This window comes from Pholcus phalangioides, unplaced genomic scaffold (assembly GCF_987345545.1).
Source record: "Pholcus phalangioides strain wild (caught in Gottingen) unplaced genomic scaffold, Ppha-v1.0 ptg000020l_1, whole genome shotgun sequence".
Lineage (NCBI taxonomy): Eukaryota > Metazoa > Arthropoda > Arachnida > Araneae > Pholcidae > Pholcus > Pholcus phalangioides.
The window spans coordinates 10,895,324-10,912,126 of NW_028301613.1; the positions used below are offsets into that span (position 1 = coordinate 10,895,324).

At 34.0% G+C, this 16,803-nt stretch overlaps 1 protein-coding gene across 5 annotated transcripts in view; it reads left to right on the top strand.

Moving 5' to 3' along the window:
- Positions 1 to 16,803, top strand: part of Cog6 (conserved oligomeric Golgi complex subunit 6) — a 209,964-nt gene that overhangs the window by 28,204 nt on the left and 164,957 nt on the right. For 4 of the 5 annotated variants that reach the window (XM_089248666.1, XM_089248668.1, XM_089248670.1 and 1 more), the window contains one exon: positions 12,947 to 13,018. In XM_089248666.1, coding sequence (XP_089104792.1) covers positions 12,947 to 13,018 — 72 coding nt within the window. Of the gene's footprint in view, positions 1 to 3,702; positions 3,808 to 12,946; positions 13,019 to 16,803 lie in introns of all 5 variants that reach the window. The other variant, XM_089248669.1, reaches the window with a different exon arrangement.

The following is a 16,803-nucleotide window of genomic DNA, read 5'->3' on the forward strand; positions in this document are numbered from 1 at the left end:
AGTAATAAGTAAATTTAATAAGTTATCAATTTAATTTAAGTTTCTTACAACATTCTCTATGATGTTAATTTTTCAGTTAAATACCAAAGGTAAGGAGTATAGATCAGCAAAATCACTGCAGAGCAGAGATACAGAGAGATGTGTCATGAGCAGGTGTTCAACAGTTTCCTCTGAAACAGAAAAGAACCATGAAAAAACTGGCCAGAAGAAACTAGTTTTCTTTCAATAATTTATCATATAAGTTAGAATTTAGATATAGCAGATGTATTTTTTAAAATTACATTAAGTAAATTTAATTTCACTAATTTGATTAATAACCGCATCAGTCTTTTAAAGAGTTGGACAGTTTCTTCTGCTTCAAAAAACTACAGACTCCTGCTTCTTCCAAGCAGAAGAAACTAGTTTTCCTTTCGTATTCATCATTTACACTACAATGTAAGGTATGGGAAATAGATTTTAACTCACACCTCTAATAAATTTGGATTAGGCCTATGACAATTTAACTATACACATGTAAAATTATTCATAAAAATTATATCGGTCCTTTGACCATGGTCACATATCTATGTGAAGCTTTTCATTAGACCTAGAGAAATTTCATCGAAAGTTTAAAATCCATTCATCCTACTTTTTCCCCATATATTTTTTAAAAGCACTTTGAACGGTATGACTGAAGTAAGTTTTGCACTTGCAGTTAAAAAAAATCACAAGTTACCATTTTTTGCCACAGTTCCTGTTCAGAATTTAATCTTTCACCCTGGAAACAAGGCATCAAGTCAGCATTTTGTAAAAAGCCCTTTTCATTCACGACAAGAATCAGCACTATTTGCTACTAAAAATGTAAATAATAATTTGGTGTAAACTCTCTCTGTAGCTGATATATAGAGTGCTTTAGAAATGGGTTATAGTTGCTACATTAAATCTTTAAATTCTTTATGCAATTTAAAATGTCTAAGGCTGGTATTACTCTAAAAGTTTGATAAAAATTCTTTTACAAAACTTGAAAATGTAACCAATAAGCACATTTGTGAGTGAACTCAACTGATCTGCTTATTGGTTACATTTTTCAAGTTTTATGAACAAACTTTTATGGTGTAATGCCTACCTAATTATGTCATTTATGCTCTTATTCACCTCATGAAGATAGTCACTCATAATAATGAAAAACATTGCGATTAAAAATATTTCCAGCAGCTTTGGTCTTCCTGTGTAGGTAATGTCTCTCGATCATACACCAGTCCTATGACGATTCCCAGTGGTGTAGCCAGGTTTTTGTTAGTGTGGGAGCGAAATATAATAAGGTGCCTTATTCCTCATTTAGGGGCAATTTAAAAAAATTAAGTATACAAAGAAACTTGTTAAAATTTCAATAAAAACTTAATTTGTTTATGCTTTGTTTTCGTGTTTATTTTTCACAACTTTTTTAACTGAAAATAAAAATGTAAATAATAGTTTGTGTGTGGTGTAAACTATAAGATATATATATGCGGAACAAAAACCCTAAAAAAATTTAACTGGTCACGACAGTGAAAAAATATATTTATGGGTCTCTAGAACTATGTAATATTGTTTTTATCATGGGCTTTTTATGCAACAGTTTTGCACTCATAAGTGAAGCTGAAACAATTCAATTAAAACCTATGTGATCCACTTCCTGTCTGAGTTTTGACGCAAATTTTTGCAAGACCAAAATTCATAATCAGAATTTTTTCCACTTCTTTTTCATCTTTAAAAAGTGATAAATTACTTTTTGAATATCAAGCTTATTGGCTAATTTTCTTTCTATCGACAACGAAGCTAATCCCGCTAATCTTTCTTCTTTTGTGGTCGATCTTAAATAAGATTTCTAACTTTTAACCTGCTGAATGATCTTTCTACAGAAGAGCTGCTGATTGGCAAAGTTAGATAAAGTCTGTACCATTTTCCCATATTTGGAAAAATTGCATTCATTCCATGTGTAATCATGAATTTTAGCATTGTGCTGATATTCAATGCTTTTATGTCGTCTGATATATCTTTGCAGAGGTTTCTACAAGAAAGAAATTCTTCATCAGTTCGTCTTTATCTAAGACATTGTTGTATTTTTCAGTCAAAACAGTGATTTTTCTTTTGCGTCGTCTTCAAAAAAGTGAATCGGATCCAGGGAGACAAAGTTACATGCTCTTTCTTCGAACTGCCTGAATCTTTCTGCTAAGATGTTAATGATGGAATCTAGTGAGACTAGGTAGATGAAGTTTCTCAGACTATTCGGCACAACTTCATCTTTGGTGATCTCATCATGGAAAAGCTCTCTTTTCGCATCCTGTATTTTTTGTACTTGAAAGGAATACCCCACTTTCCTGCTAATTCAGAAGCAGTTGATTCTAGAGTCTGAAATTGACTTTCATAATTTTGATGAATTTTGTTATTTAAGAATGCATTCTGCACACTTATCGTAATGATAATTGATGAATTCAATGTTGAAGGTGTGATTGAGGTGTAAATTTATGAACCCCAGCGTCTCCTGCAGTGATGTTTTGACGCAATATATTAGGTAATTTTATGCTACTGTTTGGGGAAGAAACCAGGGCTGAATGAATCTATTGTCTAACAATCTTGGGGGGGGGGGGGGCATGTAAAAATTTTAAATACCAGACTATAAGTGAATGCAGACCCCTCGAATGGGTTGAGGGACTGGCGTTGCGAATCACAGATGTAGCGTGTATATATAGTAAAAGGGAGCAGGCAGCGAAGTTCTACCTCCACACTGCCATCTATGTCAATAATACAATTTTTTCCACTGAACAGGGAGGGGATGATTGTCTTCATGCTCCACTTTCTCTGCCTACATATGTATCCGGCGCTAGTACATAAAATATTGATTCGAGCATGTAAACCAGTTTTTGGTATTATTTCAACTACCATTTTCATATACCCGATGGCAACTAATGTCATGTGCCAGAGTACGATAATCAGTGATATACTTTGCAGCAGTTTTTCTAATGCATACATATATATATAGATTTTGCAAAATCACTGCTCCTGGTATACAGTATTAACATGACATCGCTTCAAAGATCTCAAAAAGTATATAGTAGACTCTCACTAATCCAGCGCACATAAGACTAGAGTTATGATGAAGTACTGAAATTACCGGATTACCAGAAGGTAGTTGAAAAAAAATTAAATATACTGCAAATTTCTGTGTATAGATACGAACAAGGTGCAATTGCAACGTTTGTCTTGCATTTCCTGGTTCTTTATTAATTTAATAAAGTCGTCATGTTACATAATTTCCGCATGGGTAGGGGATTTGCTCCCTGTTATCATAATTTTGGGGGCCCGGAAGTTGAAACACATATTCATTGACTAATGAAACATCTTTGACCTAAGTTGCAAGAGCCCCATGATTTCTGCTTTCTCCATGGCTTGTCATATCAAAGTCGGGCCCTGGAGAGGCTGTAACAGGTTTTCCACTTCCAGCCACTAAGGAAGTTAGCCCAAAAACGTCACATTGTTGGTCGGGCTAGAATAGTGCATGAATGGTTTGTGGAGGCAACTGTATTACTTAATACTGTATAAACAAATGTTAATAGTAGTAGTTTATATTGTATGAACATAAATAAAAAATATGTACTCATCAATCAAATATTATGGAAAAGAAAATATCTAGAAAAAATATTGACCACATGATGAAAAAATAATTTAGTATTCCACTTATAGGGTATGAAGATAACAGTATTGAAGTGGTAGAGAAGAGCAATGATAATATAAAACGAACACAAGCTTCTGGAAAAAGTTATAAGCTTTGCGACAACCGCAGTCCATGTATATATTCTGAGGCCTCTTTTTTCCTTACTCACAAACTTGCTTTTATCAATTGTATAGTGTATGCTTAATTGCGTCTATCTTTGATTGTATGTGCGCGACCATCAAGTACATATAGGGAAAAGAGATGAAGGTGTCAGTCATTTTCTTGGAATAATTTCTGCCATATACATTGTGCTCTTTGAAGCCGCTCATCCCCGTGGAAATTATACTTTGAATTATGTAATATTTTTATATTTTGTATACTCAGATTAATATTGAAATGATTTGTTTTGATATGTATGCTTTATTAGAAAATTGTATATTGCTAATTTTGGTTAATGTATTTATAATTAAATTAAATGTTAAAAAAATATTGGTTTTTAAAACATATTTGATATTATTTCACAACCAATGAGGTGATAACAAGCAAATAACAAGCATTAATTATGTGTACTTTAACTAAATAATAATTAGTGCTTATTCTTTCAGTTTTTCCATTTCTTGCATTGTCTCGGCAGAAATGGGTTTCTTCCAGAACTTTCCAGATTTTATTGACCCCCCTCTCTTAATCCACTCTCGATCACTAATGTGAGAGGCATAAACTAGGTATACCAATATCAAATTACTATTCGAAAGCAATAAAAGATTTTGGAATAAAAGGAAAATCATCCTATGAATAACACATTGCTGAGCATGTCCATTTTGACCAGATTTTAAACATTTTATCAAAGCCAAAATTCAAACCATGAGGGAGATGTGTTTTTTGCATTTCCTCTTAGTATGGATGTTTTTCAAATGCCACAGAGAAGTCTCTGTAACAGTTACCACATTGTGTGTATTATTGTTAAGAAAATAAAAAGGCATTTGCATAGCCTCTTTGAGATGGCTTACTGTCACTTAAACATATCTATCTACTCTGTTACGGGATGCATTTTTGCAATTCCCAGGCAAAAGAATTGAAAACACTTCAAACTAAGATTACACTACTAAACTAATTGTATTATCAACCCATTTTTTGTTTGTCAGAAATAAAAAGTTTTGATTTTAAATAATTAAATATGTGTGAAAAAATAAATTTTTAATATTTTTAATATTTAAAAAATTAGAGATGTGAGGTGAGAATATTCTCCTGGATGTAAAAATTGGAGAATAATCGAGAATGTTCATTTTTGTTTTATAAAGATTATTTTTTATAATACATGTTATTACATATATTCTTGAAAATACTCTCTGGAAGGACTTCTATAACTGGAGAATATTGTCATCGAGGATAATATTCTGAAGGACTATTATATTTAAAACTTGGAAATAATTCTTACTATTTTCGATAATATTCCCAGTAATTTATAAAAGTAGTCCTTCCAGAAAATATTCTTCAAGCATATTATATATAACTATTTTATAAATAACAGAATATATTCTCATCAAGAACTTATAAGAATATTCGCAAGTTATTTATAATAGAAATTCCTGATATATATGAATATTCCAGAGAATATTCTTGAATATTTTCCTTGATTAGAATATTATCCTTGATTAGAATATTATCCTTGATTAGAATATTATCCTTGATTAGAATATTATCCTTGATTAGAATATTATCCTTGATTAGAATATTATCCTTGATTAGAATATTATCCTTGATTAGAATATTCTCCTGAAAATTATTCTCCTGACTTGAAAATTTTACATCTCTAAAAAAAGTTAGAAAAACTCTCAAAACGACAGAAAAAAATTTAAAAATTTCATTTGTGCAAGAAATAAGTTCGATTTTTTTCAGTACTTAAAGGGGTACAAATAGCAGAAGTAATATATATATATCAGGGCTGGACAAATTCGAGGTGCCAGGTTGTCATGGCGATTAAAAAATTAGTATTGTACCTAGAATTTTCTTAGTATATTTACTAAATTGCAGGCTGAGAACAGCACATAATGTTTGGAACTTATAGTAGCATGTCTGCCAGCATGAAAGAGGGTCAATATGCCCTGAAGAAGAGATTTTAACATTTTTTCGGGTAAAAAATTTTTCTGGTGCCTTGATTTTTTTTTTTTCCGATTTGTCCTGCCCTGATATATATTTTATAGCAGTGGACCTATATATATAATTTTTTTTCGAAGCCTCTGATTATTCAATGATCATTCACTACTTGATTACTTACATTGGCACAGATTATAGAGCACTAGATGATTTGAAATTTAGTTAACCACTCAACTTGTATGAATGACCCTTTTCCATGTTCAGGGATGAATTGTTATGGAATCATAAGCAGGGCACCCACTTGTCCTACTTTTGTCCTGCATTTCCCACCAAATCCTGTAAAAAAAATTCACTTATTTGAATGAAGGGAGAATCACCTGAATAAGACTGCAATTGATAATTCTGCCGAAACGGAATTTCCCCCAGCCCCCAGGGTATATGTGCTGTATGTAGACCACTTGGTTCATTAACTTATCTTTTGTTCAATTCGAGGGTTTGGAAACTCATTTTATCAATGGTTTGAGTAGGCCATTCTGCCTGGATGGAACTAAGGTTCTAGATTTACTTGACTTGGAGGACTAATGTCATCTATACCTGCTGGGGGCTTTAGGACAAATGATAAAACATAAGCATCTTATATATAAATGTGAAAGTATGTCTGTTCTTTAACAAAATCTACGGTTTTAGGCCGATTGTCGCCAGATTTTTCATACATACCAAACAGGACTTGGAATGAACCGTAGGCGGCTATAAAAGTTCGTCAGAGCTGGGCAAATGCCCGAAATGGGCGAAAAACTGTCGGGCAACAAGGGTTTTGGGGCCTCAACGATCACTTTCGGAACGTTTACTTTGGTTACCGTGGTTCCCTAACAATGCATTTCAGACGTGTATATATGCCTTTATAATGGTTTGTCATACCTTTAATTCTGCCATCATAACAGTTTATTCCTTTATAATGGTTTGTCACGTTTCCAATCCTCCCATTAATTGAGGAAAACCCAGGAAGCACCGGGTAATTTTGCTAGCCTATATACAGGGTGTCCTGTAAGTGCTAATGCAGCCTTTATCTCATTAACGGCCCATCGTAAAGTTATAGTTTCAATTTAAAAGAATGCTTTAAAGACGTTTGAATAATATTCGCTGCACAAGCTGGACATATGACATCACTAACAACAGAGAACAACAACTACGACGACAAAACTTACAATAAAAATGTTTAACGCCAGCTGAAGAATTCAATGCTTGCCTCAAATCATCAGCACTCTGGCACGAAGTTAAAAAAATTATCATTATACACCAACATGAGAGTTCAACTGCAAAATGACTCGGCACTGCTATCATTTTCACATCAGTTGATGAAACTTGGCAATGGAAGAATTCCCGTAGACCCAAGCACCGGACTGATTACGTTCCCAAATGGAATTCGCAATTGTTAAACTCAGTTCAAGAACTTTGCTGACAGTTTTCCCAAACATTCACCAAATTCACAGAAACCATGAGTGGCTTTGTGAGAGAGCAATTCTGGCACCGAAAAATGACAGTGTGAACAAGATCATTAAAAAAATCCCAAACATTATTCCAGGAGACTCCACATCTTACAAAGCAGTTGACACTGTCACAGACACAGCACAGACAGTTTTGTATCCTGCAGAATTTCTGAACTCTTTGGATATTCCGGGTGTGCCACCACACAACTTGACCCTCAAAGTCGGAGCACCTATAATGGTTTTAAGAAATTTTGAGACACCAATACTCTGCAATGGCAACAGACTCTGCATGAAGAAATTGCACAATTACATAATTGAAGCAACGATTCTAACTGGATGTGATGGAGGAGAAGACGTCTTCATTCCACATACCCCAATTATCACTGAAGAAATGCCATTCACTTTCAAGCGATTAGTTCCCGATTCGTTTAGCTTTTACCATGACAATCAACAAAGCGCAAGGCCAGTCGTTAGCAGTGGCAGGTATCAACCTACTTGAGTCCTGTTTTTCACACGGAGAGCTTTACGTCGCGAGTTGGTAATCCCAAAAATTTTTACATCTACACACCAGATGAACAAACAAAAATATTGTGTATCCACAAGCAATTGCCTGAAGTTTTAATTGAAATATTTAAAAATAAAAGTAATTTTTTTTTATTTGATGCAGAAGTTTTTTTGGTTAAGAAATAATAAGCTATATATATGTAAATTTTTTACAGGGCGAGTAACGTTGCCGGATATCAGCTAGTTCCATAATAAAGTACATCTATATTTACTACTTCATGTGCTTTTTGACTATTCATTGTACTGTAACTCACATTGATGATTCATAATTGTGGTGCATATTTTGTGCGAAACAATAGTTCACATACATAACAAAGCAGTTGGATATGTACTAGCCTATTATCGTTTTTGAGATTCTGATGTTACCTAATAGCATTCAGTTGTCTTCTGTATTTGTAGGACATGTGGAGGCATAAGCAATGTTTACAAAGCTCTGGAAATGGACAGTGCAGTGAAACTACCTGGTTCCTCTTGACTTAATTACATTGGACCTTGTTATTTTGCACAGTGCAAAAGTAGTCTTGAAGGAACACCATTTTTAAAGTGCTTGCATGTCGTCTTAGTATGTTATGCACTGAAGAAGAGAGGATATACATATCTTTTTTTGATTCATAACTTCTCAGATGCTCTGTTTCTTGTGAGTGTGACAGTGACAAGGACGAAATTTTAGATCAGTGGTAATTTATACCAGATGACAACGTACAACATCCAAGAGGAAAAAATGAGTTGAATATCACAGAATTGGTTTTTATTTGGCATAGAGATTCAAGATCAAATCTCTAGCGTGTAAAGGAATTTATTTTCATTGGACAAGATGCAGATGTCACTTTGAATACCCCTTAAAAAAAATCTCATTTATTGTTAGAAACGATGAAGAAATTTGGTGTGGTTGTTAATCCTTGGTATCATACTGATACCAAGTATCAGTATGATACTGATGCCTTCGTATCATACTGAAGTAATACTGTGAAAAGAAAGCTTTGCACAGTTCCTCCATTGTTGTCCTTTGGTTTTTGCCCATTTCAAGCATTTGCTCTATTTGTACGAACTTTTAAATCAGCCTATCATTCAATCTAGATCCTGTTTCATATACGTGCTAAATTTGGCAACAGTTGGTTTAAAAATTATAGATTTGTATAGAGAATATACACAGACACCTGGACAGACAGACAGAAAATCAATTATATATACGTAGATTATATACATATGGGTGTTATTCCAAATGAGGAGGGTTGGTAAAAAAAAGTTTTTTTTTAGAAAAACCAAAAACTGGGGTTTTTGGTTTGAACTGATTTTAATAGTAAAAACAAAATTTCTGGAAAATCATTGAAACTTCTGATGACAAATTAAAATTAAATTGTTATTAATGTAATTAACACAGTTCCATGTTAATCTATAAATATTTCTGACATTTTGATAAAAATTAACTTTTGCAATTCAGTTATTTTATAGCTAAACTCAGAATTATTTTGTGTTTAAGAACTTTTATTAACTTTATAATAAATATGCTTTCTCTAGTTACTTTTAATATACACTCATTGCCATAAAAATTTGCGCACCAAGAAATAATTGTGGGATCGAAACGAAAGTTGGCCTGAAGGTACATGTTGGGCAGATATGCAAATGATTAGAAATGCAGCGTGATTGCGCATTGCGTAATGCCACTAGAGGGCGTTGAACTTTGTTCTCCTTGGAGTATAAAACAGGTAAGTAGAGCTTGCTAGAGTGTATTTAATCGTTTGCAAAGGAAATGCAGAGGTAGACATGCTGTTACGCCGCCGTCGAAGACCATGTGAGCAGTTGTCAGAATTCGATAGGGGAAGAATCATCAGGATGATGGAAGCTGGGTGGTCAGCTCGGCGAGTAGCTCGTCAACTAGGCTGTTCTGATTTTACTGTGAGGAGGTGTTGGGACCAGTGGACAGAAGAGACGTCATTTACACGTCGACCAGGTTCAGGACGGCCTTGACAGACCAGTCGTTGAGAAGACCACCACATCATCCGAACCGCACGCGTAGAGCCAACTGCCTCATTGGCCGCTATCCAGACACAGGCAGCAGCTGGATAGCGGCTGCCTGTGTCTGGTGATAAGTCGCCATCTGGTGGCATTGTCAGCAATTGTGAGCATTGGCTTGAGTTAGGTTCGACCTTCCATGTATGGTCCCATGCAGTGCACATGATCTCCAAGGAAAGATTGAGATATTCGTTGCCTTAGTGGTCTAGGGCATTCACCCGGAAAATGAAAGGACGTGGTTTGATTTTGCACAAGGGCAGTAGAATTTTCTCTCTTTCCTAAAATATATCTTTGCATCAGCCAGCTGTAGAAAGTCTTCATATGGATAGTGGAGAGTGACATCATCCTCTGAGAAGTCACTACTGTTGCTGCTTCTTTGTGAAGGGAAAAAGAAAAGCCTATGAGATAATACACCACCGCCACATATGTGTGTGATGCAACTGTTATTCATGAATTTGCTTAGAATATAGAGCATCAGAATGTATCCCTAAAGGCCCATTTACACGAGGCAAGTGCTTTAGTTGGCAACTTAATTTTAAGTTGTCAAGTACGATACAATGTATGCAGACGATAAGGGCCGTTTACACGGCTTTAGTTGGCAAGTGCACAAGTGATTTAGTTGGTAAGTGAATACAAACAGTTCTATTTTTTCCGGTAAAGTAGACCTATGTGCATACGCCAGTGAGCGTGACCTGCCGCTCTTGGAGGGGTTTTTTTGCTCTCTCACGGAGGGGGTTTATTTTGATCTCAGGCGTGAACCTGTTCATGCTCCGTTGTCTCCTGAAGTTTCGCTAGAATTCCGCGGAAATATTGGATGGTGAGGTGGCCAGAGGACACAAGCTTCAAGTTTGTTGAAAAATATCTTCGCCATGAATGTTTGCTGAACTATAGAAATGAAAATTACCTTAACAAACAAGCTAAAAATTATTCAATGTTGGAAAAAGCTATGGAATATTCTGTCGACGTGATGTCAGGAGTTGAAAAAAATTGAAGATTCAAAAATATATATCAGGTGGGGAGGATTTATATGTTAAAAACTGGAGGGGGGTTTCGAATATTTCTCTTGTCCAGAATGAATTTGCTGCCATCTGCTGTAAAAATACATGATCAAATATTTAACAAAGATATATCATCTCTATAGATTAAATTAAAAAATAATTTCGAAAATTCGAAAATAATTTTTATGTTTAATGAATTTTTATTATTTAATTTTTAACCCTTAGAATTTCCTACGAATGCCAAGAATCTTCTCCCATATTTTCGGCTTACATAATTCATAATTTATCTCCTCTTTAACTTCGATTAAAATATCATATAATCAATATTTACAACTTAGAGGAGAAATAGAGAAATCTTATATTTCTTCTTGATGACTTCCATAAGTTTATATGTTGTATATTCTTTTTTCCCCTCTTGGGTAAGTGAAAGTAAATAAATTTATATTCTTTAAAAAAAATATCATATAATGTGGCTGTGATCACAGTATTCGTAAGCTCTACCTGATCATCTTCATCCATCTTTACGAAAGCTATGAGCTTTAAAAAAAGCACCTCTCTGAATGCCAGATAAATAAAAAATTATTACTACATGTATTATTCTCCCGCGCGTTATGCGTCTCTCTCTCCGTGGATTTGAGTACACTGAAGCACGCATGCGCTAACTGTGCTCACCTCCGTAAAAATTATCCAATGAGCGTCTATTTACCACTTATCGTGTGGACACTTTCAAGAAGAATCGGTAAGTTCAAATTAAGTTACTAACTAAAGCACTTGCCTCGTGTAAACGGGCCTTAAGTTAGAAAAGGCGGTGAGAATGAGAAACTTTGGTATAGTGTAAATACTTTAACAACTACGATACTTAATATGAAAGAACAGGCCACTGTTTCAAAACTTTTTGAAAGAACCACTTGTACCATCTTACACCATTTAAAGCAATCAGATTGTACTCCAAGAATAGAAAATGTTGTAAGAATTAAAAATTTTGGCTCATAAAGAACCAATATATATAAGTACTAAACACATAATATAACCCACGGGTTCTTGACTTTTTTTAGCCACAACACAAAAGCAAGATCAGAAAAGAGAGACAGTATAACCAGGAACTTCTTTATGAAGTTTGTTTGCATGCACATTAGATATTTTGCCAACACAAGACAGATTATACACACAATTTGTTATTGTTCATAGGCACTATGAACAATAACAAATCAGTGGTCGGCTGAAGTTGGTTTTCTGTGGTTCCCAACTTCAAGGCGCAAATGCGAGCCGATCTCCCCCTTAAAAAGTCTCGCCACAGAGAGCAACAGTCATACAACGAAAAATCATTCAATCATAACACTTCACTCATAATTTGAAAAACTGGTGGCAGATGGCAGCACCACACATAACAAGCATTACAGAGAAACAAAAAAACTTCACGTCAGGTTTCACTACACGTACACGCACATTCCCGCATGTACCGATTCGTTGGGGGTTCCGCGGGTGGGTTGTGGGCGGGGTGCATGTGTGGTGTAGCAGTGGTAGGTAGGTAGGGTAAAAAAGGGTTCGGGGATCCATGATGTTCTTAAGTCAGCCACCTCGTTGGGCAATTTGCCTGTTGTGGCATTGTATTTGTATTATTAATGAACTAATATAATAGTATATTTTTGTATGCGATTTTTTGAAAATCCATTTAGCAATCACCTATGGATTTCAGATGTCAATACAGATTTTCTTATTGCAACGGTGACCTTGCACTTGAGATCTGTCAGACCTCTACCATTACAGTACAGTAGAGGTAGAGGTCCAATACAGTTGCCTATACTTGTGAAGAGCATAAGAAAAAGGCCCCAAGACTGGAATTTGATAATTCTATATTCGCGAGAGAATTTTGCATGAGCAAAAGCATTTTTACCATGCGCATATCTTGAGGGGTACTATTGGACAGTTTTTTTTTTTGCAAACTCTGTCTGGTACATGTTGGTTTCAGCACTTATTGCAAGTTCTGGAACAGATCGCAGACAAGTACCAAAGTACCACTTTTTTTAAATTGATATTATCTATGTAATCTGCTAAAAACAATTGTTGTATTGTTTTTGTTATTATTTTCTATTAACGTTATTATTTTCTTACTCCAGAGTCTTGATGATCTATGTGGCTACATTTCCTCCATGAATCAGTGTTGCAATGGCATGGTATTTCGTTTGAAGGTCAGTTGTTTGATTTTGATTGTCAAATAATTTTCACTTGCCAAGTGCATAATCTTCTTTGGAGAAGTAACTCAAATAGTTTTGCATCACATTAAAATTTCATTTTACTCCATTTTTCTGTATTTTTTTTCTCCTTATTTTCTTTGTTCATCCTGAGATACCCAGTAAAACTATCTCATTTATGTTATTCGTTTGTATGAGGGGAAAATAACAAATCTCGTTAAATTTATTAATGTTTTTTGCGTTTTACACTCCTAAGGGACAAACCGTACTGTGACATTTTTCAAAATAATAATTTTTCAAGCTATTTAAAGATGGTTATGTGTATTTTTTGTAGAGTATTTCATCACAAAGTAAACAAATCTCCATATTTATGTTATTCTTTTGTATGAGGAAGAAATTCCCTAAATCGGTTCGAATATTTAATTTTTTTAGGATTTTATGCCCCACCCACAAACACATTGTGAATTTTTTCAAAATGTTTTTTCAAGCTATACAAAAATTACAATATGTAATTTGTAGAGTATTTCATAACGAATAAAGAAAACAAATATATATATATATATTTATTTATTTGTTATTTTGTCCTCTGAGGCCGAAATTCCATGAATTAGTTTGGATTTTCATGTTTCATATCACTTTAAAATCCCAAGAGCTGTGAATTTTTCAAATTTTTTTTTTGCAAGCTATTGAAAAGTCATAATACCCATACAGAATTTCATCACGAATAAAAAGAACTAATTCGTATTTTGAGTCATCTATTCCTGAGAGGAGGAAATTCCATATAACTTGTTTTTGACCTTTTGAAAAATATTAATGTGCATTTTGTAAAAAATTTCATCACAAATAAAGCCATGCTTATTTTTTTTCTATGAGAAAATTTAAATCTTTTTTGTAAAATTTCAATTTTTTTCAAATTTTTCAAAAAAAGTTTTTACATACTATTCAAAAGCATTTTGTAGAGAATTTCATCACAAAGAAAACCTAATTCATATTTTTGTGATTTATTCCCATTGGGATAAAATTCTATAAATCTGTTTGAATTTTCCGATTTTGAAATTAAAAGTAAAAGTGTCCGTCCGGTATGGTGAATTTTTCAAAAAAACTTATCGCAAGCTATTGAAAAGCCATAAAGTGTATTTTATACAGAATTTAATTTCAAATAAAAATTAATTCATTTTTATGTCTTGTGAGAAGAAAATTCCATAAATCTGTTTCAATTTTCATTTTTCATACAATTTCAAAATTTGAAGAGCCAGTACTACTGAAACACACACATGCACCTTGTCCATATTCCTCTGCAGAACTTTTAATGAATTGGTATGTTTGAATGTGTGTGTAGTGAACCTGATGTGAATTTTGTTTCTGTGTAATGCTTCCATTTGCCATCAATTTTTCAAACCACGAGTGAAGTGTAATGATTGAATAATTGTATCGTTATAGGCCTGTTGCTCTCTGGGGCGAGACTTTTTAACGGGGAGATCAGCTCGCATTCATGCCTCAAAGTTGCGAACCAAAGGCCAGTACTGTGAGTTAAAAAAAAAAATTCAGCTATTGAAAAGTCATAATACCCATTTTGTGGAGAATTTCATTGTGAATACCAAAAACATTCATATTTTTGCCATTTATTCCTATTAGGGGAAAATTCCATAAATCTGCTTGAATTTTTAGGTTTCATGTGATTTTGAAATTCAGTGTCCGGTGCTGTGAATTTTTCAAAAAACATTTTCGCAAGCTGTTGAAAAGTCATAAAGTGCAATTTGAACAGAATTTCATTTTGAAAGAGACACTAATTCATATTTATGTCTTTGTTTGTATAAGGAGAAAATTCAATGAATCTGTTCCAATTTTCATATTTCATACAATTTAAAAATCTGAAGTGCCAGATACTGTGTATTTTTCAATAAAACGTTTTTTGGCCTTTCGAAAAGTCTTGATGTGCATTCTGTAGAGAATTTCATTACGAATAAAGAAAATAAATCACTATTTATATTATTTTGTCTCATGAGAAGAAAATTCCTTGAATCTGTTTCAATTATCGCATTTCATATTATTTTAAAATCCTGAAGGCCTGTACTGTATATTTTTCAAAAACAGTTTTTGCAAGCACTCATATTGTGCAGAATTTTATCATGAATAAGGAACAACTAATTAATATTTTTGTGATGCATTCCTATCAGGATAAAATTCCATAAATCTGTTTCAATGTTCATGTTTCATATGACATAGCTGCCAAGTCTCCCGAATTTTAGCTTCATCCCTCAACCTTCCCTAAAAATTCCCTACTTAATTTAAAAAATTCCTGCTTCTGAAAACAATCCCTAATGCTATGGCATCAATAGCCATCGCTATCAGATGAAGCGGGAGAGGTCCAATTTCCAGCCCAATATAATATAATAAAAAGGGAAAAGGGGACTTGAGCCATTTAAATTGTACAAAACATGCTCTTTCGCCTTCATCAACACTCCTTAATTTTATGGCCACTTACTTAAAGGGCCCCTTCAAAGTTTGCGTAATAGCCGCTCCGTATTCTTCTTTTCTCTCTCTCTTCCCTATATACTGAAGCCTCTTGACCTTTGTAATTGCCACCTGCAGGCGATTGACTTTATTTCATCTATTGTATGCATCCCTTCTTGGGAATATGTGCCTTCTGACTTTCTTGCTTCCTCTCTTTTCTTTTCCTTCTCTTTTTTTCTTGTACAACTCCCCCCCCCCCCCCCCACCACCACAGAAAAACATCTTCCTCCCTTATGCTTCGAAAGATCGTAGGGGGTGAACCTTGACCAATGATGTCAATTTTAATACTATTTGTACCTACGTAATCCTCATCACCCAATGGAAGGATCTTTCTTTGAAGCCGGACTACCAATTAGAAATAGGGGGTTGGTACCCCTCAAAACTTTACTTTTTGGAATCTTTGAAAAATTAAAGCAGATTGATTAGTGCAAGCTAGAAATCAAGTTGGAAAAAAAATGTAGAAAGAGTGGAATTTTTTTAAACACATTTCAACTGTAGCATCAGGAGCAGCGATCATCCGTGATGAAAGGGATGGAGGAAAAGGTAGGAAAGAAATTCTTACCACAATTCTAGTAAATTATAGACGCTTAGTTAAAACCTAAATTAGGAGGAATTAACAGGGGGCAGATAGCGAAATTAGGCATAAAGAGTGATTAAAAGAGAGATATTCCAACATCAAGTTAAAATTATTATAATTGAACATACAGTATTTTGTTTATGTATTATGCAGAATTTGATATCGTGGAAATGGATTTTTCTAATTGACTTTTATTTTGTGTAAATATAACTCGTTCTTTTCATATGATCATTTGATTAAATATGAAATGCTAAAGAAATTTAACTGATTCCTTCTTTTCATGAGTCATCGTTTTTTTTCTAAATGTATATTGGACCACTAGGAGCCTGGGTTAATCTAGATAATTATATATATATATATATATTCTTCCAGTGGTTCGATATAACACTAAGGAATTTCTTGTGGGGCATGAAATTTTTTCTGTTGAAGTTACGTACGTGCGATATAACAAAACATGAATACTGATAAGCAAAACCATATTTAATTTTAAATATACTTATTCCCAGATGAATTTCCTTTCATCAAACGTTCCAGAAAAGGGCTGACTTTTTATTTTTGTACAAGTTGTGTTACGAACATAAACATCGGTCATGGTGGAAAGACTGACATCATCACCCGTGTGAAATGAAAAAAAAACATCAAGCAAGTGTCACAAAAAGTCAGTGTTCTTTAAAAATTGACGCTTTTTTCC